Source organism: Perna viridis, chromosome 8 (assembly GCF_037379345.1).
Source record: "Perna viridis isolate PV_CMFRI_1.1 ecotype Kerala chromosome 8, ASM3737934v1, whole genome shotgun sequence".
Taxonomy (NCBI): domain Eukaryota; kingdom Metazoa; phylum Mollusca; class Bivalvia; order Mytilida; family Mytilidae; genus Perna; species Perna viridis.
The window spans coordinates 26,085,550-26,110,396 of record NC_142452.1 but is presented as its reverse complement, the minus strand read 5'-3'; the positions used below and the strand labels follow the sequence as shown (position 1 = coordinate 26,110,396).

At 32.9% G+C, this 24,847-nt stretch overlaps 1 protein-coding gene across 1 annotated transcript in view; it reads left to right on the top strand.

The window, feature by feature from the left end:
* The window catches only part of LOC148610000 (uncharacterized), a 27,360-nt gene extending 2,513 nt beyond the window's left edge, over nucleotides 1-24,847 (top strand). The window contains exons 4-5 of the mRNA XM_088541815.1: nucleotides 22,712-23,063; nucleotides 24,481-24,847. Of these exons, the coding sequence (XP_088397941.1) occupies nucleotides 22,712-22,737 (26 nt within the window). The 3' untranslated portion in view covers nucleotides 22,738-23,063; nucleotides 24,481-24,847. The remainder of the gene's footprint in view (nucleotides 1-22,711; nucleotides 23,064-24,480) is intronic.

The window sequence follows — 24,847 nt, the reverse complement described above, 5'->3', positions numbered from 1 at the left end:
TTCTTCATCCAAAATGACTCTTTTACTTCTTGCAATGTTATAGAACCGTTCACCTTGCATGTGTTTTGCGTTGTGAACAATTTGAATAAAATGTTCAGCTATGGAATCATTTGTTGTTTTAGTTCACATCTTGACAAATTTAAGTTCATTCTCTGATATAAGGTGTCTTCTGTTTGACCGACATATAATTTTTCTTCCATTTATCGCAGTAAATCAAGGAAATGACACCAATGGTTTTACAATTGATATCACCTCGAATTGTCTACTCCTTGCCTTCCTTGTCATGGAATGCATTCATTATTACAATTAGTGTGCATTAAGCAGAATTTTTGCCTCATTGTTTACTGCTATTTTCTTTCTTGTAGAACAGGATCCGGCGTTTGAGGTTTTTTAGTACAAAGATAGTTTTAAATATCTATCTATCTATCTATCTATCTATCTATCTATCGATAATATTTCGGATAACATATATCCTTCCTCAGCATAAAACTCATACAACTATATGAGCATAAAACTCACAAAACTTAACTTAGGCTATCTTAGCTCCTAGCTGGCCGAGTGGTCTAGGGCGCTGGACTTTCTGCAGGCGGTGTTGCCATAGATGTCACAGCGGTGCCAGTTCGAGTCCCGCGGATGGAACGATAAAAAATTTGCATCGCAAATTTGACAGTTCTTACATCGTTGGGAATTTTTCAGACCTTTCTATACGTTTACATATGTATCAATTTGATCCGATGGAGCAGTGTAGTGAATAAAGTCGTCACATTCTGAGACGTTTGTATATATATATATATATATATATATATATATATATATATATATATTGAATTCATATGATCAATTTATCCGGTAATTGAAGAAAAAGAACTTTCAGGCGCCACAATGTGCTGAATTACCTCCGAATAGAGTAAACTTGCATTCTAAATATCTGTATTTTTTTAAAGTCTACGTTTATATATAAAAATGTGTAACATGTATTTTAAATGCTTAGGTCGATATGCAATCAATTCAGTTCCATTATTCAAGAGTTGGTGCTTATTCTCAATGCTTTTAATGGTACACTGCTATAAAAATCATTGATATGCTTCAATAGAACGTTGCATATAATAAAGCTGTATACTATAGACTTAAGAGTAACCACCAAAGAATCCACAAATTAATGAGAAATGGCATCTCTCAGAAATTTCTCATTTTCCTACTATATATTCCCCTTGGAATAGTAAATACTTTGAGCAGTATAATGATTTTTAAAAATATGTTATGTTACCATAGCAACAATATTAAGGTTTTTCCATTTGTATTTGCAAAATTTACAGAAAAAAAACACAATTTTTGCAATATTTCATTACTTTATTCTGTTCATATAGCTAAATGAATCATTAAAATGATAATTTCAATAAAAACATATATGTTTAAATATAAAACGTATGATCATTCACAGTGCTCATAATTATAAAAATTACTTAAATAGGCAAGGTCTAAAACAGGAATTTCTTAATTATGCATTTTACGATTTTTTGCTGAAATTGCAACTTTTAAAAGTTTCACCTACAACAAATGCGACTGAGAAAAATCTGGAAATTAATGTCAAATATAAAGTTGGTCCTATAGATCAAAATATTAAAAAATTGGCTCGAGTATTTTTTTTTTCGTTCAATAGTAACGGGTTTTGAAAATTTAGCAATTTCTCCCCTTTTGAAAAAAATGCATTTAACCACTTCACCATCGTATTTGGTTGCAAAACTTTTTGCATTTGGTTTAGATTTAAGTTTTATGACTTACATATAGCATATAAGAGTCTACTTTAAGTTTAGTTTTTTTTTATGTAACATTGCTATTTTTGTTGAAAAAACACAGATTTTGAGAAATAATTGATATAAAATTATAAAAAATTCAAAAAATAACAATGGGAAGATTAAAAAGAAAACATTATACTTTTGTTTGGTTATGTTGCACTTATATATTGTATATTAAACCTTGAATTTGTTTTTTGTTGTGTTTGTTTTTCTTTTTTCTTGGGGGGGGGGGGGTGGGAGGGATGGGTAAAAGTGTAGCCATTGTCCCCCGCCGCCACATGAAAGTTGGATATATAGTAAGTTGATAAAGTTCAATTACTCCCGTAAAAATTGTCAAATCAAAATGGCTGTAGTATATGATGAAGTACATATGGTGACAAATAATCTTATAAAATTTAAGCAAAATCTGTTCAATGGTTTTCGAAGAGTTGCTCCCACAAAAACATTCCTACGTTATCCAATAAAAAGTCCATAAAGTCCCATAAATCCCGTAAAAATTGGTTGAATAAAAATGACAGTATGATTTGATCAACTACATATGGTGGCAAACATTTATACGAAATTACAGCAAAATCTATTTAGTGGTGTCCGAGGAGATGTGTCAACAAAAAAATTCCTATGTTGTCAAATAGGCTAAGTCGATAAAGTCTCATAACTCCCATAAAAAATTGGTTGAATCAAATGGCAGTATATGATCAACTACATTGTACATATGGTTGCAAACAATTACATTGTATACGAAATTTCAGCAAAATCTGTTTAGGGGTGTCCAAGGCGTCCACAAAAAAACATTCCTATGTTGTCCAATACCCTAAGTCGATAAAGTCCCACAACTACCGTAAAAACTGTCAAATCAAAATGGCCATATTATATGGTCAACCACATAAGGTGGCAAATAATCCTACAAAATTTCAGTAAAATCCGTTCAGTGGTTTCCGAGGAACTGCGTCCATAAAGTGTTCCTATGTTGTAGTGTGCATGAAAATGATAAAGTCCCATAACTCCTGTAAAATTGTCAAATCAAAATGGTGGCAGATATGATCAACTACAATCCTTTCAGTGGTTTCGGAGGAGTTGTGGACGGACACAGACCATTACTTAGTCCCTCCGTCGCGTTGCGGCTGAGGACAATAAGTTGAATTAAACTAAATAATGTCTGTCTTACTCTCTTATTAGAACTAAGTTATAAACTACTTGTAAACTGTCAATTTTAATATATTTCTAAGAATATATTGTTGGGAATTTTTCATATTTGCCTATGATAAAGGTCACGTATTCAATAAAATTACTGTTAAAGTGTGTGTGATATCAGTTACAGTTTATACAAAGTCTAGTTTTCTAGGAAAAAAGGTCTAAAAGCAAATCATAATTTGCTTTGTGTGGCCTATTGCTAATTTGTGTTCCACTCCTTGACAAGAACAATAAAATGAGAAGATATGAAATCAATGCCAACCAGACACAAAATCCCCAGAAATTAGAATGTCATGAATAGAAACCGTCGTAAAGCCTCCAACAAGTATTTTACCACTGTACGCAAATCTGTGAACTGCCCCTGACAAAAAGTGAAAATTAACATGCGGACCAGGAATACACATTCCGGGCCTACCTAACGAAGACTGTGCTCAAAGTAAACACATAAACAAATAATAGACAACAACAAGTACTGACATAGGCTCCTGGCTGAGGACAGGACACACTGAGTGTATGGCAGGGTTGAACATGTTTCAAGCTAGCAACCTGCCCCCTTACAAGCATCTATGTCAGAAGAACGACCAACATATGGACAAACAATAAAATTCAACAACGATAAGATGCCAATTCTGTAAGACAAAGCTCAAGACAAGTACGGTAAATCAAAAAATAAAACATCATAAAGAGCTCTATCAACAGAATGCCCGCTGTTACTGACAGCTAGCATAGGCAGTCTAAACAGTTGATCATAAAAAGATCAAACACTGTAGTCCTAACTAAAGTACCACACTTCACATCAGTCTGAAAATAATGATTTAATGTTTTCACAGTCAGACAGGACCAAAATGTGAGATCCGGTAATACCCGAGCGGAAATTAAAGGAAACCAATTTCCTATTAATTCGTTTTTGCTTTTCTAAAAAATCGATCAAAGTGTCAACATTTTTACCAATAAACACCATTTGTAAAGATTGAACCAAAATTTCAAATTTATACCCCTGAATAAGAGATTTTTAAGTTAATTAGAAATATCATATGGGCTACTTTTGAATTTTGAAGCTTTATAAACAACATTACCATAAAAATTAGGATGTGCAATACCAGTAAATACAAGGTTTCTACAGGTACAGTTAAATTTTATAACCAAATGTCTATATTTGTGGAAAAAATTATAAAGGTTTTAACCAACTTTTGGTAACTGTAGCAAATTAGAGCTTGATCACTATGGAAAACATTAGCAACTAACTATAATTGTTCATAATTGAATGAAGTTTAATCAACATACACTCTTAAACTTATTTATTTATACTGGATTCGGAAACAAGTTACATCAACTTATATCAATCCCTCTCCAGTTGGCATACAGTTCAGCTAACAGTAAATTATATTCTATATAGATGCAAGTTTTGAATAGACATGGTTTACAAGAAAATAAACTGTTAACACAGAAGTGTGTCTCGCCTTGCGAAACCCCATATGGTCAATAAAAAATGTCAAAGTCGATGAACTGTGACTGCGGGGGCATAGGCCCAAAATGACAATAAATGTGAACCATACTGATGCTAATGCATCTACATACCAAATATCAATGACCTAGCATAAGTAGTTCATGTTAAATAGACACAAGAAAAAACTCTTACATTGGTAATATCAGATAAAACGGAAAAAAATGTCAAAGTCGATGAACCGTGACTGCGAGGGCATATGCCCAAAATGACAATAGATGTGAACCATACTGATGCTAATGCATCTACATACCAAATATCAATGACCTAGCATAAGTAGTTCATGTTAAACTTAATTACGCAGTTTAAATCACCTGTTAGTTTACATCTGGGTGTTGTCTTTCAACTGAAAAGTATTTGAAGTTAAAAAGAACTCACTTCTTTGTATGGGGAACATCTCAAATCTTTTACCCAACTTAGTTTATTTTTGCACCCTCTGCAGAATTGATAAAAATGCACAGAAGAATCAATTGAAGATTTTGATATTCTAAACTGAACATGAATTAAAATTTTAATCATCTATATGCAGCTATGCTTCAAATGTTTCCTAAAAGCACAGGATTGTCTGTAAAATTTGTGGTGTAATTGAGGCCATTATCGCAAAAAGGTTATGATAAACCTTAATGCTAATATTTAAGAGGCCTTTATAAATAATATTTAAATGCTAAAACTACTTACGAGTTCCAACAGGAAGAACAATGCCGTAGTTATCTCGAATGGTGACAACATTTTCAAACGTCAAAATTCTGTCCCTTTTCCGTTTAGATCGTTCCGTTGGTAAAATACTACATGCAGATGCAACATTAGCTTCAGGATGTGTGTTTAGATGCTGGGGTATTTCGCAATATGACCTTCTGCTTCGCTTATTATTTCTTTGCAAGATATTTGCAATATGTGAAGCACAAATTTGCCAATGACTTTCAAACAAGTTTTCAGGCAAAAGTCCACATTCAGTGAATATTATTTTAATGTCTTCCTCAGAATGCCTTTTCAATTGAACAAAATCCCCTGAACACACTACAGAATCAATAAGATATTTAAAATTACAAGTCATTCTTTTTTGTAAACAAACATTTTCTTCAAAAAGCAGACGACTTTTTATAGCCTTCTTTTTAGAGTGAACTAGATGAAAAGAAAGATAACTCTAATTTGAAACCTATGACTGGGCAATAAACGTAGGATAAGATATATAAATATTCTGTACTCTAAAATGTTAGAAAAGTACATTCTTTATTAAATCAATCCATAAATGTGAGAAAGGGGTCAGTTTAGGGTTAAGTTGTGCTTTTTGGCATTTTTCAGAGATAAGCAACATGCCAAAGGTGTCACACTACACCATCTGATTTTTTGCAATATCTTTTTTCATTTTAAAAATACCCATTCCGATTTTTTAAGATTACTTTTAAAACATATTAAATATTGTAAAAACAAGATAACATCAGGAATTTCCTTCGTTGCATTTTGAAATAAAACATGTCTCAACTTAGTGTCATTTCGACTCTACATTGAAAGTGATACAAAGAAATGTAAATTAATAAATCAATTGTATTCCTTTAGTTACTTAGTTAATTATATAAAGATCATAATAGAATACAAAAAAAAAATGGCAGATAAACAGATTTGGATGGTTTTTTTTATTGAACAATACAGATATAACAAATTTCACCAAATCTGTGAAGACCATACAGAATTAATGCCGTTGCTATGGTGACACGATTTTTTTTATAGCAATGCATACCATTTTTTAAATATTTATATGATACACTATCATTGTGCAATACTTAATTCCAAACTTGTAATGTACCATTTCTGCTTAATTTTGATGGTTACATAGAATAGCTCTTAAATATTGTTAAGGATACCAGTCAGTAATTTGAACTGATGAGAAGGATCTCGTGTCTATCTGTTTATTAACAGAGGTCTGACGTGGTTTATGTATAGGTGTGAATGAACTAACCATGATCTTATACACTTAGTAAAAAAAAATAGCAAAGTTTGATTTTTTATTTTTTTTCTCCTTTGTACACTATAACATTTTTATTTGAGTATATACTTATGAAAAGCCATGAAAAGCATCAATCTCAGTTGATCATAATTTATACTATCAAATTGGTATATCCAAATCGGAAAACCATACCTATATTTTTTGCACATTCTCGTACGCTAATATACAGGTAGTTTCCCCCCTCCCACAGACCGTATGCAGGCGCGTAGCTGCCGTTAGGCAAAAAAGCTTTTGCCTGCACTTAATTTTGCCATTTTTTTAAGATAAAATACATCCAGGGGAGGCATAAATGATGCTCTAAAACGCTATCTCCGCGGAGCTTCGAGGGGGGCTTCCCCCTGGACCCCCTATCAGGGCTCTGCCCTGGACATGCTGTGGGACTTAAGCGGACCCCCAGACCCCCTGCCGTAATTTTGCCTACACTGCAATTTGGCCTCAGCTACGCGCCTTGTATGGTAAGATACTAAAATACGAATTTTTATGTGGTTATACGTGTTTTAAGGAATCATATCCCTTACACTGGCATTCATACATATATATCTATTTAAGCGTTACTGATTTAAATGCTTACATGAATATATGCATGTATAAATGAACATGTAGATTGCAACAATAGGGGAAAAATCACAGAACTGCTCTACTTCCAAACCCTTAAAATATTATGACGCAAAGTTCAGAAAAAACACCGATACATATTCATGCAATTGAGATATATGTACATGTAGGTATGTACATAATTAGCGGTTGAATTAAGTAAGTAACTTCAAGTCTTTGTATGTATAGGCAGGAATACAGCAGCAGGAGCGGTTGGCATCGGGCCCAATAATTTTTATTGGTCCGGCACGTCGTATCTAGTATGCCCTTTTCGCCGTATCAAACGAGGTTTGAGTGCTAAATAACACCTCTGGGTATAGATATACAATACAAAATCATTCATGCAATTAATGAGAACACGCATGTATTTACAAGTTAGAAAAACAAAAACAAAAACATCCTTAAGTGTTATACTGACAAGATTGTTACAGGTGTAGCCATTATAGTCAAAGTTCACATATTGAAGGGACTAAATACATTGGACATCTATTTTTGTGACTCACAATCTTGCATAATATTGGTGACACTGAAATGTTATAATAGTATATGTATCTAAAATGTATCCCCATGGAACAGCATATACTTGTAATGTCTTTATGAACACCAAAGACTGCCTTTTCGCTACATTAAAGATCATTGTAAATCACGTTAATATTACCTCCAGATATTGCCAATGGGTTTATACAAACAGGATGTACCAAAATAATCTAATTTGAGAAACGTTAACGCAAAATGAAAGTATAATCAATTAAGACTTGAACTATGCCTTAATGACCTTTGTACCAATTTGTTCTTTATTCCGTGTAAATATTATCAGAAATATAAATAATCGTATAAGTATTAAAAATGTAATAAAAGTAGCATACATGTACAACAAACAAAAAGCTAGGATAGATTTGTTTCGCCAATCATCGGAGGTACACAAACTTTTCCCGGAAAACCAGTTTATTACTCGACTATATTTCAGTGAACAAATCTTCTCTCATAATTTGTAGGGGACAGTGTGAATTTGGTATAATCATGATCCAATGTCAAATTTTAATCACAATCCATGTTTAAACACATGTAAAGCTAGAATAGATATAAACGGTGTCGATTTAAGACGGGCTATGAACAAACATCAGCGTTAATGTGTATTTAACATATCTGACCCGTTTTAATAGAAAAAAAAGTATGATTACTTGAAGTATGTTAAACGAACCACGGAAAGCAGAGGCATACCAACTGTTTGAAATTTCGAAAGATATATTCAGATTCATGCACGTACGCAGAACATAAGAAACAATATGAAGTGCATTGGGCTGTTAATTATATCACATTGTTAATGCAGGGCTGTACATTTATCTAACTAAACCATATACATAGGCCCCTTGTGAATTCGCTTGATACTCGTATGTATTGTAAACCCGGCCGTAAATTGGTATTGTATTCAAGCTGCAAGAGAACATAATTATACGTCCATGGATATACGTGTGAATTGTCTAATAGTCCAGATATATTATTCTCTTATCTTGGCACCCCCGTATTCTTTATTTTATTTTAAGTAAATTTACCTCACTGTAAGGGTCGAATACAGGGATGATGAATGACAGTTAATAAAGACTTTTTATTTATTTATTTCAAGCACATGTACATGTACATATAAAGGGATCCCTGATCACATCAACATATTTTCAATTGATGGCTTAATTTAATATAAAACAGGTGAAGGAATTTTTTAATAACTTTTTTTTTTAATTTGAACTACGTAAAAAGTAGGGTAAGTAAGCCGATCGGGATAGCCTCAACAGGTAGTGTATATTGAAGTCCCTGGCGAAAGAAAGTAATGCATATTGAGTTATGGTCAACGTTTGCTTTGTAATATTTTAGTGCACAGATCCGTATCCTTTGTCAAATATTAATGCGCTTAATAAATCGGTTGTAACCAACTAACTATAAGAAATAATAAGGATGCCTCATCAAATTGACAACAAATATATGTAAGATTAAGGAAATTTTAAAGAGAATATAAAATACTGAGATCAAGTACGTTGGATATTCGATGTTCGATATTCGACATTCAAACTTTTCAATTTCAAACTGAATATCAAACGGTAAAATTGTACCGTTTGATATTCGTTTAATATTCATTTCTGGCTATTTTAAAGAATTTTAACTCTAAATGAATATCAAATGAATATCAAACGGTTATCTTTTTCTGTATGACATTAGTTTGATATTCGTTTCCGGTTTATATATTGAATACCGAATGGATTTGAATATCAAAATGAATATCAAACATGATTTTTTTCTGTTCGATATTCGATTGACATTCGATTCCGGTTTATATATTGAATATAGAATGGATTTGAATATCAAAATGAATATCAAACAGGATATTTTTCTGTTCGATATTCATTTGAAATTCATTTCCGGTTTATATATTGAATATAGAATGGATTTGAATACCAAACTGAATATCAAACAGGAATTTGGTCTGTTCGATATTTGTTTGACATTCGTTAATACAACAAGATCTTCTTTGAGGTCGCATTTGAAATTATGAAAGTTCAAAAAATGTGTAATGTAAATTTTTTAACACAAACTTCATTTTCTTACTCTTGCCACCTTAACCTACACAGGAAATTGTGGTTTCTATGGTGAAAATCCTATTTTGTCAGATGTAGGGTTCCTGAAAACTAGACTTAAGGAGAAGGGGACTTTTTAAGTGGTTTATGCCTTGTGATTTGTGGAAAGCTCTATTTGTATGGAATTAAAAAATACCAGATTCATTAAAATTGAACATAGGATATTGATTCTAGAGCACATCTAATACTTGGTCTGCTCCCCCAGATTGGGGATAATTCTGTCTTGTGTTCTGCTACATACATTCATATAATGAAAAAGGCTGTAAACATGACAACAATGAGAAAACACATTAAGACACAGATTGTTTTCACACTCTGGGCACTGAACACAGTATTTATTTGGTGTTTTTTATCTCATCATTTGTTTTCACACCCCAAAAATAACATATGGGGATGAATGTATAGAAAATCATAGAGTTGTACCAAACTTAGGACTAAGTACTAAAAGGCTTGATTTGACTCTCTTTTCTGCATTGCAATACGTAATTGCACAGACAAAGTTTGTTTGGTTATCTATTTTACTTATTATAAGCTAAAGAAGTAATATCTTATACTTAAAAGAGGTTAGAATAGCACATATTACAAGAAGATACAAAAATATCTTCAATGACGTCACATTTGAAACGATGAGACTTCAGAAAATCTTGTTTCAAAGGATTTACTTGCACTCAACAATTAACTTCTAAACACAAACTTCATTTTCTTACTCTGTGCACCTTAACCTACACAAGAAATTGTGGTTTCTATGATGAAAATAATATTTCGTAGGGTTCCTGGAAACTTGCTATAAGGTACTTCAATACAGTTAGGTAATTTTTTTCTGAAATTTGATTGAATTTTGTTGAAATCAAGCTGTTTTGAGGCAGTCCGCAAAGAAATGTCTAGTGTTTTGTCATAAAAATGCATATTTTTAAAATCCCTGGTGTGTGGAGGTTCATTTATAAGTAATTTAATGATTATTGTTATAAAATCCAGTAGCCATGGTAACATATTGAAATAAAATACCACTAAGTTTTAATATAAATCAAGGGTGCCTTTCCAAAACTAACAGCCAAATGTTTTATAAAATATCAGGCACTTAGACACTACCACAGCATGAAAGCATGTACAGAATAGGTAGAAGAAAGGTAAAAATAATAAGACCCTTTTCGATTCATTCTAGTTCCAAAATTTCATGATTTCATGAGAAATAAAGTATTTTGAAAATCAGCCATCTGATGGTATGAGATAATCAATTCCCCTAAACTTTTTTGTTGTATACGAATATAGTTCCTTTAATTTTAGCGTGTTTCTTTGGAAGCACTTTGGAAGTAAATTTGGGTTGAATAATTCTTTTTTAGCTTCAAAAAATGAGTTTTTATATAAGTACCCCTGCACCAGAAAAAATTGCTCTATTACTGCAGTGACATGTATAAAAACACATATTTTTGACTTTCATCAGATGGAAACCCGACTAGCTGGTGTTTTCTACGTCAGAAACATGCAGTGCAGTGGAAATAAAGAAAAAAATTGACGAAAATCTATCAAATATTTGAATTGGGGGTATTTAGAGGACCCTTCTTCACCCAATCTGCAAAAAGTTGCCTGGGTATCAGAAATTTTATTTGCTAGTGTTTCCTGGGGTAATTTGAACAAAAATGTTGCATTTAAAAAATGTACATTTATGCGAGTGCAGTTTTTATCCAAAGTGTGCATATTTACTGATCTAATATGGGGGTTGCCTGGGTATCAGAAAGTTTATTTCCGAGTGTTTGCTGGGGGTGATATGATGTTTATTTTCAAGAATTCAGTAAATCTACATAAAATATGAAGATTTTGGCCCTTTATTCTCTATTTTCTGAAATTAAAAAAAAAATAGGGTTTCTATGGTATTTTCCATTGAAACTGCACTTTTGTTAGGGTGCTAGGTATTATTGAATATGTAACCTAGAAACGAATGCCAAACGAATATCCAACAGACCAAACTCCTGTTTCATAGTCAGTTTGATATTCAAATCCATTCTATATTCAATATATAACCCGGAAACGAATGTCAAACGAAAGTCGAACAGAAACAAAATCCTGTTTTATATTTAGTGTGATACTCAAATCCAATCTACATTCAATATATAAACCGAAAACAAAGTTCAAACGAAAGTCGAACAGAAACAAAATCCTGTCTGATATTCATTTTGATATTCAAATCCATTCTATATTCAATATATAAACCGAAAACGAATGTCAAACGAATATCGAACAGAAAAAACATCCTGTCTGATATTCATTTTGATATTCATATCCGTTCTGTATTCAGGTACGAGAACACAATTAATTCCCCTTGGTTTTCGTTGTATACGAATATAGTTCCAACTTTGGTAGTAGGTACCTTCCACATTTTTTCATATTTTTACTGGAAACTTATTTGCTGAAGTTTTGCCTCTAATTGGTAGAAAATAGGTTAAAATTACTTGGGATTTTTTTTCATTAATCAATTCTGACTAAAAGTTGTGATTTGGTTCAGTGGAAGAAGGTTAAAATTTAGGACTTTTAACTCAGTTCATTTGTCATGTTTACCCCATCTCCGAATTATATGTATTAATTTCAGAAAATGATGGTAAAATTTTCTACAATTGATATATAAAATCCTGTTTGTACATATCTTTAGGCCAGAGAAGTTTTATTCAGTTTGCACCGGTGGAATTTTTTTAATCTGCTCAAATGTGTATATTGAAATGCACTTGAAAATTAATTGCGGTCTCGTGCCTAATAAGGGGGTTGCCAGGGTATCAGAAATTGTATTTGCTAGTATTTGCTGGGGGTAATTTGGTGTTTATTTTCAAGAATTCAGTAAATCTACATGAAATAATAAGATTTTGGCCCTTTATTCTCTATTTTCTGAAATTAAAATAAAAAATATGGTTTCTATGGGATTTTCCATTGAAATTGCACTTTTGCTAAGGTGCTAGGTATGAAATATAAACCTGTGGGGAAAATATTGTACAGCTTTGAGTTTTTCTCCTCTAACTATACACTAGGAACATCAAATCAACAAAAAACATACTTTATGAACAAGGTTTAGGCAGAAATCTGACAATTTAGTGTAATTTTTATGAACCCAGTCAATGAAATATGGCAAAATCAGGGGTTTTCACAGCCTTGTCTTAGGATCTATAAAATCACAGATATGTGTTTTATTGGTCTGAATCTTTTGTATTTGCTAGTAAATAATATAAATAATGTGAAAAAAAACCTAATATATTCATTCCATTGATATTCATGCATCTAATGTAAGTCACTACATGTATATACCTTGTGATTCTCAAAAACACCTAATTTTAGACTTCCGCATACACTATAAGGTTTCAAAAATGAAATTTTTTGTAGAAAAACTGGAAAAATACAGCTGACTGTCTGCTTATGTACCTGATAAGCTTAGAACCTTACATTATTTTACATTTGTTTCAGATCTTTCATCCTTCAAAACCCAAATAAAGGCTAACTTTTAATATCGGACACAATCACACTTGAACAAGCTCTGTAGAGGTCTGGTTTAAATTGATCTGGAGTGACAGTTTTAGTTTTGAAACCACTTCTTATTGTTTTCAATGTACATTTGATATGTGTAGACCACTTTATGTTTGAAGTTGATCAATTTAAGTCATTGTCAGCATCATAAAATGAGTTTTCATATGTGTACCCCTATACATGGTCTAAAAGTGCATTGACCATGGCCGCATGTATAAAAACCCAATTTTTGGCCTTAAAACAGCTGGAACTTGAGTAAACTGAACTTCATTGCATCAAATACACATAATATGATGCAACCAATGTAAAAAATCACAAAAATATTGCATTAAAAAAAAAAATGCACATTTTAGAGGGGCCTTATTTCCTTCGACCATTGGACATGCGAGTCATGCAATGTACCACTGATACTAAATTTGCTATAACTTATATATTTTTCAACTAATCATGATGAAACTTTGTACTTGAAGTCAAAAAAGGTTTATCTTGACATGAGTGCAGTTTTTATTCAAATTGAGCACATTTGTTGATCTAATAGGTACGAGAACACAATTAATTCCCCTTGGTTTTCGTTGTATACGAATATAGTTCCAACTTTGGTAGTAGGTACCTTCCACATTTTTTCATATTTTTACTGGAAACTTATTTGCTGAAGTTTTGCCTCTAATTGGTAGAAAATAGGTTAAAATTACTTGGGATTTTTTTTCATTAATCAATTCTGACTAAAAGTTGTGATTTGGTTCAGTGGAAGAAGGTTAAAATTTAGGACTTTTAACTCAGTTCATTTGTCATGTTTACCCCATCTCCGAATTATATGTATTAATTTCAGAAAATGATGGTAAAATTTTCTACAATTGATATATAAAATCCTGTTTGTACATATCTTTAGGCCAGAGAAGTTTTATTCAGTTTGCACCGGTGGAATTTTTTTAATCTGCTCAAATGTGTATATTGAAATGCACTTGAAAATTAATTGCGGTCTCGTGCCTAATAAGGGGGTTGCCAGGGTATCAGAAATTGTATTTGCTAGTATTTGCTGGGGGTAATTTGGTGTTTATTTTCAAGAATTCAGTAAATCTACATGAAATAATAAGATTTTGGCCCTTTATTCTCTATTTTCTGAAATTAAAATAAAAAATATGGTTTCTATGGGATTTTCCATTGAAATTGCACTTTTGCTAAGGTGCTAGGTATGAAATATAAACCTGTGGGGAAAATATTGTACAGCTTTGAGTTTTTCTCCTCTAACTATACACTAGGAACATCAAATCAACAAAAAACATACTTTATGAACAAGGTTTAGGCAGAAATCTGACAATTTAGTGTAATTTTTATGAACCCAGTCAATGAAATATGGCAAAATCAGGGGTTTTCACAGCCTTGTCTTAGGATCTATAAAATCACAGATATGTGTTTTATTGGTCTGAATCTTTTGTATTTGCTAGTAAATAATATAAATAATGTGAAAAAAAACCTAATATATTCATTCCATTGATATTCATGCATCTAATGTAAGTCACTACATGTATATACCTTGTGATTCTCAAAAACACCTAATTTTAGACTTCCGCATACACTATAAGGTTTCAAAAATGAAATTTTTTGTAGAAAAACTGGAAAAATACAGCTGACTGTCTGCTTATGTACCTGATAAGCTTAGAACCTTACATTATTTTACATTTGTTTCAGATCTTTCATCCTTCAAAACCCAAATAAAGGCTAACTTTTAATATCGGACACAATCACACTTGAACAAGCTCTGTAGAGGTCTGGTTTAAATTGATCTGGAGTGACAGTTTTAGTTTTGAAACCACTTCTTATTGTTTTCAATGTACATTTGATATGTGTAGACCACTTTATGTTTGAAGTTGATCAATTTAAGTCATTGTCAGCATCATAAAATGAGTTTTCATATGTGTACCCCTATACATGGTCTAAAAGTGCATTGACCATGGCCGCATGTATAAAAACCCAATTTTTGGCCTTAAAACAGCTGGAACTTGAGTAAACTGAACTTCATTGCATCAAATACACATAATATGATGCAACCAATGTAAAAAATCACAAAAATATTGCATTAAAAAAAAAAATGCACATTTTAGAGGGGCCTTATTTCCTTCGACCATTGGACATGCGAGTCATGCAATGTACCACTGATACTAAATTTGCTATAACTTATATATTTTTCAACTAATCATGATGAAACTTTGTACTTGAAGTCAAAAAAGGTTTATCTTGACATGAGTGCAGTTTTTATTCAAATTGAGCACATTTGTTGATCTAATAGGTACGAGAACACAATTAATTCCCCTTGGTTTTCGTTGTATACGAATATAGTTCCAACTTTGGTAGTAGGTACCTTCCACATTTTTTCATATTTTTACTGGAAACTTATTTGCTGAAGTTTTGCCTCTAATTGGTAGAAAATAGGTTAAAATTACTTGGGATTTTTTTTCATTAATCAATTCTGACTAAAAGTTGTGATTTGGTTCAGTGGAAGAAGGTTAAAATTTAGGACTTTTAACTCAGTTCATTTGTCATGTTTACCCCATCTCCGAATTATATGTATTAATTTCAGAAAATGATGGTAAAATTTTCTACAATTGATATATAAAATCCTGTTTGTACATATCTTTAGGCCAGAGAAGTTTTATTCAGTTTGCACCGGTGGAATTTTTTTAATCTGCTCAAATGTGTATATTGAAATGCACTTGAAAATTAATTGCGGTCTCGTGCCTAATAAGGGGGTTGCCAGGGTATCAGAAATTGTATTTGCTAGTATTTGCTGGGGGTAATTTGGTGTTTATTTTCAAGAATTCAGTAAATCTACATGAAATAATAAGATTTTGGCCCTTTATTCTCTATTTTCTGAAATTAAAATAAAAAATATGGTTTCTATGGGATTTTCCATTGAAATTGCACTTTTGCTAAGGTGCTAGGTATGAAATATAAACCTGTGGGGAAAATATTGTACAGCTTTGAGTTTTTCTCCTCTAACTATACACTAGGAACATCAAATCAACAAAAAACATACTTTATGAACAAGGTTTAGGCAGAAATCTGACAATTTAGTGTAATTTTTATGAACCCAGTCAATGAAATATGGCAAAATCAGGGGTTTTCACAGCCTTGTCTTAGGATCTATAAAATCACAGATATGTGTTTTATTGGTCTGAATCTTTTGTATTTGCTAGTAAATAATATAAATAATGTGAAAAAAAACCTAATATATTCATTCCATTGATATTCATGCATCTAATGTAAGTCACTACATGTATATACCTTGTGATTCTCAAAAACACCTAATTTTAGACTTCCGCATACACTATAAGGTTTCAAAAATGAAATTTTTTGTAGAAAAACTGGAAAAATACAGCTGACTGTCTGCTTATGTACCTGATAAGCTTAGAACCTTACATTATTTTACATTTGTTTCAGATCTTTCATCCTTCAAAACCCAAATAAAGGCTAACTTTTAATATCGGACACAATCACACTTGAACAAGCTCTGTAGAGGTCTGGTTTAAATTGATCTGGAGTGACAGTTTTAGTTTTGAAACCACTTCTTATTGTTTTCAATGTACATTTGATATGTGTAGACCACTTTATGTTTGAAGTTGATCAATTTAAGTCATTGTCAGCATCATAAAATGAGTTTTCATATGTGTACCCCTATACATGGTCTAAAAGTGCATTGACCATGGCCGCATGTATAAAAACCCAATTTTTGGCCTTAAAACAGCTGGAACTTGAGTAAACTGAACTTCATTGCATCAAATACACATAATATGATGCAACCAATGTAAAAAATCACAAAAATATTGCATTAAAAAAAAAAATGCACATTTTAGAGGGGCCTTATTTCCTTCGACCATTGGACATGCGAGTCATGCAATGTACCACTGATACTAAATTTGCTATAACTTATATATTTTTCAACTAATCATGATGAAACTTTGTACTTGAAGTCAAAAAAGGTTTATCTTGACATGAGTGCAGTTTTTATTCAAATTGAGCACATTTGTTGATCTAATAGGTACGAGAACACAATTAATTCCCCTTGGTTTTCGTTGTATACGAATATAGTTCCAACTTTGGTAGTAGGTACCTTCCACATTTTTTCATATTTTTACTGGAAACTTATTTGCTGAAGTTTTGCCTCTAATTGGTAGAAAATAGGTTAAAATTACTTGGGATTTTTTTTCATTAATCAATTCTGACTAAAAGTTGTGATTTGGTTCAGTGGAAGAAGGTTAAAATTTAGGACTTTTAACTCAGTTCATTTGTCATGTTTACCCCATCTCCGAATTATATGTATTAATTTCAGAAAATGATGGTAAAATTTTCTACAATTGATATATAAAATCCTGTTTGTACATATCTTTAGGCCAGAGAAGTTTTATTCAGTTTGCACCGGTGGAATTTTTTTAATCTGCTCAAATGTGTATATTGAAATGCACTTGAAAATTAATTGCGGTCTCGTGCCTTCAATATATAAACCGGAATCGAATGTCAAACGAATATCGAACAGAGAAAGATAACCGTTCGATATTTATTTGATATTCACTTAGAGATTACATTCTTAAAAGTAGTCATAAGTGAATATCAAACGAAAATCAAACGGTAACCTGGATGTAACCTGAATGACATGTAACAGTATATAAAAAAACGTCTTAAAACGTTCCTTTTCAAACTGGCGTATGGTGATTAGGTGTTTCTCTATATACTGTGCAACATTGTTTTTACCATGATATACTTATTTTTAAGACTGAACTGATATCCATATATGTATGTATTTATATTTACTCTATTTACAATTTGTAGTTACTTTCAAATGTTTATAGCAATGTTTTTAGCTAGATTTTCCCCCCAGCTTTCCATATTTTGATGTGTTTATGCTAGGTTTTATTTTAATTTATTTTTACCTTTTATTTTTTTATTTTTTTTTTTTTTTTTTTTCTTCTCATTTTTTATTGTTCCTGTATAAGGTTTTTATTTTTTAAGGTATTTACCTCACCCGGACTTTTTAATTTTCTGTTATTTTTTTTTTTATTTGTGTCCCAATCTTTTTTTTTCAATGATTTAAATGTACATTTTTTATTTTTAATGTTTATTTGTAAAGCGCATATAAGTAATTTTATTAGATATGCGCTATATAAGTATTTTATTTATTATTATTATATAATTATTTATTATATAATGCGTGTATAATGTAATCGTTGTGGTTATATATGATACAAAGTGATGTCATGATAGTTTATATAGGGGACACTGAATAACAGAATATTCCCTGTGTAACAAATTCTGATATTTCAAATTTATTTTTACTCTCGGAACTTCTCCCGCCAAAACACTGTAGAATTTAAATTTATTTGAAATTGCTGCATTGCATAAAATGTGTTGAAAATGTGTATAGTAAAAAAGATGATCAATTAGTCATTATAATTATGAGCTAAAATATACTGATCTACTATATAGTCTCAAAAGGTTTCAAAGCTAAATGAAAACCTAAGTATCAGCTTCCCCTAAGGCTTATTTTGCAATATTGAGTAAATTTTCAAGGGTTTTATTTTCTATACACCTCGCTCGGCTCCAAATCGTAATTTCATTTAATGATAACAAAAAGAAAATCAAACACAGAACAGAACTTTACAGGCAGACCAGTGCTTAATAAATAAAAACCTGAATGCATCATCGACTGTTATTAACAACCTATAGATACCAAAGAGTCATGGTCACGGTCAGTTACCAACGCCGACACGTGCCGGGAAGACCTTGCACAAAAGACTTTATAACTGAACGTTTTATGTCATTTAGAAAAAATAATTTAGTGCATTATAAGAATTTTTCAATGCACTTTCTACTAAGGTTGAGGTAGGAGTGTTTTTTAAATTAAATCAAATCATTCGAATTCTAAATCTAGAATCGTAATTGTGCAAAAAAAATTATGGAACTTATTACACGGGTCAAGGAGTGAAATATAAATTACTATAAAAATGTATTAAAAAATCAGTCAATACAATTATTTAAATTACAAATAAACCTTACATACTGTAATACTGACTTTGTCGTATGTTCTAAAGTTTTCTTGATGCCTTGATATACAAAAAGTTCAATCGGTACATGAAACACAGCGCCCTATCAAATTGCGAAAATTTCTCAAATTTGATAAATATAAATAAATAAAATTAAAAAAAATATATATTTTTTCTACTCCACCACCAATATTTGTCTGTAAATTTGATGGGTCTATTGTGAGACGTTCCGAATTCAGACCGACTTGAAGTGCACGGTGAAATTATTTATCAGTATCCCCAGAAATGTAATTACGCAGCAATTTATGCAGCTTTACAAGACACCCTGACTATCAGAGTAGAGACTTAAACCATCTTATCACATCTGATACCATCTTAACAACATTTTCGGCGCAAGTCTGAAATAGTCTGAACGTTACTGAACAGGTACTGGATACAAAAGACTGAACCCACTCAAATAAACTGAATAAGACTTATATACTTACGGCAGTCTTAACAGCTACTGGACGACTAAATTGGTCTAAACATTGTTTTCGTTTAGACAGGTCAGACTTGTTCAGACCAAAGTGGCCGTTTAAGACATAACCAAAGTACTAGTACCGGAGTGAGTGGTGTCGGATCTTTTATGTCGGTCGACATGTAGGAAATCGGTTGGTTGTTCATTCTTCTTCGATTTCGGTTACAATAGTTTCAAGCATATTCGTGGTAATACATGCGTTTCATAGAGTACACTTTATAGCCTTCTTCCGTAGACCAATTAAACGTTTCCAAAAGCCTCCAAAATACGGCCCAAAAAAATTGTTCACTCGGCTCCTTTGTTGTTTCTTGATTTCTACTGTTTGATTTTGATCAAGAAAGGCGACTGGCCGCCGCTTTGAAAATAGTGGCATTGTCCGAAAGCATGATTCCAGGAAAAGATCTTCTTGCACAAAATCTCTTGCAAGCTAATATAGCGAATTCATCGCTTAGATAGGTAAGATTCTCTCAGTGAACAGCTCTATATTTTGCCCATTCGTAATCATAGCACCTGTAAAATCTACACCGGTAACTGAGAACTAAAAATAATAATTTACTCTATCTTTGGGTAATGGTGGTGTATTGGGGGCTTAATGGGGTCCTTCCACATGGGGCACATTTTCAAATTACTGCTCCCACTAGTTCGTAACGCGGCAGTGAAATAGTTTTTACGGGTCTAACTCAAATTTAAGCCATATTGATCAGCGACTGGTTACTAAATAGCCCGATGCTCCATAAGCTGATTGACTGGGTCTGTCAATATGTGTCTTCAAGCAATTTCTGTTTCAACAGATTTCGTGGAAAACTAAAATAAGTTGCGTCATCAATACTGCAGCGATTTAATGCCATTTTTGTTGATATATTCTTGTAAAATGTCATCCCACTCTAGCCACTAATACTTGTTTTACAATATCTGTCACCCAAAATATTGTACTAAAAGCATACCATACAACAAGGTTCTCTTTTGTTCATCTGACGGTGTCAACAATAAAAGTCTACGTAAACTCAGTGTTTATTATTTGACATGCTATCAAGATCAGCCGATATGATCTCCTGGAATACAAAACCTAGAACCCCGTGCAGGTCCGGGTGTTAATAGAATAGGCCTGCAGCAGAACTAAGCTTGTCGTAAAAGGCGACTAAATAGTGCTCAGAACCCTTGCCGGGAGCTAGGGCGCTCTGCCCACAGAGCAACTGGGATGTGTGCCCCAGGTGGTGGAATGGGGTACCCCTGGCGTGTTACATGCTGGGGTTGTCAGGCTATAATACGGAAAACCTGACCGCAAACCATAGTGGTGCACCGTGTTGGGAAAGATGCCACGTTCCTCGCACGTTAAAGAACCCTACTGTGGTATTCTCTCGGAGTAGGAACCATAGGGCTCCGCCACAGGAGGCTAAATTGCCCGAACATACCCACCTCTCCCTATTTCCAGTGGCAATCAAAATTTCTCGACCCCATTGTCCTTGTGTCCCATCCCTTTTGGTTACAGACCACCAATTCAACCAATGAGCATTTGGAACGTACGCAAAAATAGTCCAACGCAGAAATTACCCCTGTTCCTCATAGAGCTGTGAAAAAAGTTCTCATCTTATTTTAAAAATTTAAACAGTTTCTGAAAGGAAAAACATTTCTGTACATTTTATAGGTGCATTTTGCTTCTTGTGATGTGAAGCCTAATCTCCATAATGATTTTTAAATATACCCCTATCTTGTGAAAACACTGGGATTTCCCATGCTATTTATAGACCCTTCACTTCCGGTGACCAGTACTGCACTGCAAGTCTGCTAACTCCACATGCCATTCTGAGGATTGTGAGCTGACATATGTAGAATCATGCTGATATATAGTCATCTGCAGGTTAAAGTTAAGGTAAAGTCCAGAGAAGCCATTGAATATTGTGAAATTAGCATAGAAGCCTATGGGAAGTGGAATTAGTGGTTTTTAGCCTTTTTCATTTCATCATCATTTCATGTTCATTTTATCATCAATTTCACGTTCATCGTCTGAATGTACTGAAATATTGCTGCGTTTTTGTGTGATGTTGTAAAACTGCAACCGTTACGAAATTGTTAGCTCTTAAATCTAGTTTCCCAAGATATCAAAATGTGAAACTCTCATGCTGACTTCATAGTTTGTTGTATTTACGGTTTTCTGAGAACCAAATCTATGTTTTCTTCTTCTCTATTTAAAGAAGAAAACTAAACTTTAGTTCCATGAAAGTATTTTTTCTGTAAAAAATCAGACAAGTGCAAACGATGACAACGAGCGATATCTATATTTGCATGACATAAAGTACAACCATCAAAGAGTAATCTAGGAAATCAGTATTCGACCTGAGATAAAAAGAGCGTACTTTAACGGCAAAGACCAGAAAAGAAAAATCAACATACACAACTAAGGACAAGAAACAATCAAACAAACATGCAAAAAGGAACAAAAGCAAAAAACCACACGAACTCCACTGAATACTGAGATCATGAACAAGGTGCACCATCAGAAAAGCGTAGTTTGCTGTTAAAGAATCACCGACCGAGTTGTTTATAAAATGTCTTGTCCGGGTTAGACAAAAAGGAAAAAGACTATGACACGATAAAAAGATCAGTTCTCATGATGCTGATGAATAACACCAATCCACCAGTTCTTGTGGACAACCATAGACTTTTTGTACTGATGACTTTCATCTCGTAGTAACAAAAGCCTGTCCCACAAGCCTTATTGTACAGAAGCTAATTGTAAGAAGGCTCGAACGGTACAAAAGTCCGCGTAATATACAATATTTTACTTTCTCTACTTAGTACAGCAATATGAAGTAAATGATGTAAATCAATTCATACAATTACAATTTTGCATTTTAATGCTTCTTTGTTGATTAGTGGATCTGCCTGATTTCTTAAAGAATAACTACGTGAAATGTATCTATTTATTTGTTATTAATAGGTATCTTGGTTGATGCTTGGGTGTAACTGCATGGTAAAACGATATTGACTAACGGGACAAGATTTAGAATGCAGTTCCTCCCGAAAACCCGACGGATTAGTTGCAGAGTTTATTGTCAATGACGAAACTTTTGCAAGTGTTTGGATGGATGACTATAACAATTGCATTCACAAGGGCGTAATTTGTTCTTCTGATAAGTGTGACTGTTCACCTGTTGCAAACATGTTTTCTATCAGATTGAAAGCAGACCATTTACATATAGAAACAGTTTTTTCTTGTGAAATGACATTTAAAGACGAACTGAGAGGAGGGAGATTTTTTATTAGTGCTAGAGAAATATACAGAAGAACAGGTATTTTTTATTAGAACGCGTACAAAAAGTATTGACACATGCACAATTCCAGAATAGCAAAGAGTAATCGAGGGAATCACTATTCTAGCGGAAATAAAAGAATGTTACCCAAGGTCAATAAAAAAAAAAGAACGACATGGAAAACAGACAAAGACAACAAAGAACATGAAATGGCCAAACTTATATATACAAAGTTACCAAAGTAAATTTGCAATTCGGTTTCCACTAAAAACTGGGAACATGGACTAGGTGCACTACGAATGTTTTAATGGATTTGTTTAAGATTTTTTTGTACGTTCTATTTTCCTAGAAATCAAATATATTTTTGTACACATAAATAAAGGAAAGCCAGGGATGATTTTATTCATCTGCGTGTATTGGAGATACGTATTTAACAATCAATATACATAATTATTGACACTGAAAATGCATTATGGCGAATGCACATTGTCCAGTGAATGGGAAAGATTTGTTGTGTGTAGTTCAATTTCATTCAAAAGCTGTATTCAGAACTGAAAATGCGCAACAAAAATACCGAAGGGTCAACAACAGAACAGTTCAGGTTCATCAAAATCAAAGTTCATAACCTTAGCGTGAAAACAGGAATCAGAAACAATCAATATACAAAAGTTAGCAAACCGAAAATAAGGAAAACAAGATCATGCATATGATTGATTGATTGATTGTTGGGGTTTAACGATCGAGCAGCAATATTGCAGCTATATTCAGGCAATGAACATGAAAGGGAGGATAAAATGAACATGAAATGATGATGACGAAATGAAAAAAAGGGATGGGACACAAGGATAAAAGGGTCGACAAATTTGGATTGCCACAAGATAAAAGGTAGGGTCGGGCAGTTTAGTCTCCTGTGGCGGAGCGCAAAGGTGCCTACTCCTACCTAATACCACAGCAGGGTTCTTTAACGTGCGACGAACGTGTCATCTTTCCCAACACGGTGCACCACTATGGTTTGCGGTCAGGTTTTCCGTATTATAGTCTGACGACCCCAGCATGTAACACGCCAGGGGTATCCTATTCCACCACCTGAGGCACACATCCCAGTTGCTATTTGTGCAGAGCGCCCTATCCCCCAGCTAGGTTTCTTAACACTATTTAGTCGCCTTTTACGACAAGCTTAGCTCTGCTGCAGGCATATACTGTTGACACCCGGACCTGCAAAGGGCTCATGCAGACGAATTTTTAAGCTGAATAACAGCGTGTTCGTTTAAATAAGTTTGTCTTATCAAAGTCTTTAAATTGGATTTTAATTACCATAAACATTATTGTTATACATGCAACATATCGTCTTCATAACAACAAACAAACGCATCAACAATTAAAAATTTGCAACTTTACACTGTACTAATGTGAAAGTTGCTTTTTAATATTTTTGTTGTTGTACTTTTCTTTGTAGATTTTTCCGTTAAGGGGAATGAATTTTCTATTATCAAAACGAAATGCAGTCCCAACAGGCGGGAATACAGCAAACACAACACGAATCAGCTCTGGTATCATTAACAAAATAGCAATCATTAATCAACACTCATTTACATAAAATCATATATAAGCAAATACATGTAAATATATCAAATTAATTTTATGAAACTACCCTTTACATATTTACTCGGCTAAATCACATTCTTAACGACATATCCACGATCTCCTATCCACTCCGATTCCGAAGGTTTGGAATTATTTTTCGGTGACGTAACGATATTGCAGTGCCGAGGACACAGGTATGGAATCTAGTAGTTACAGGAGTTTATATTATCAAACGAGTA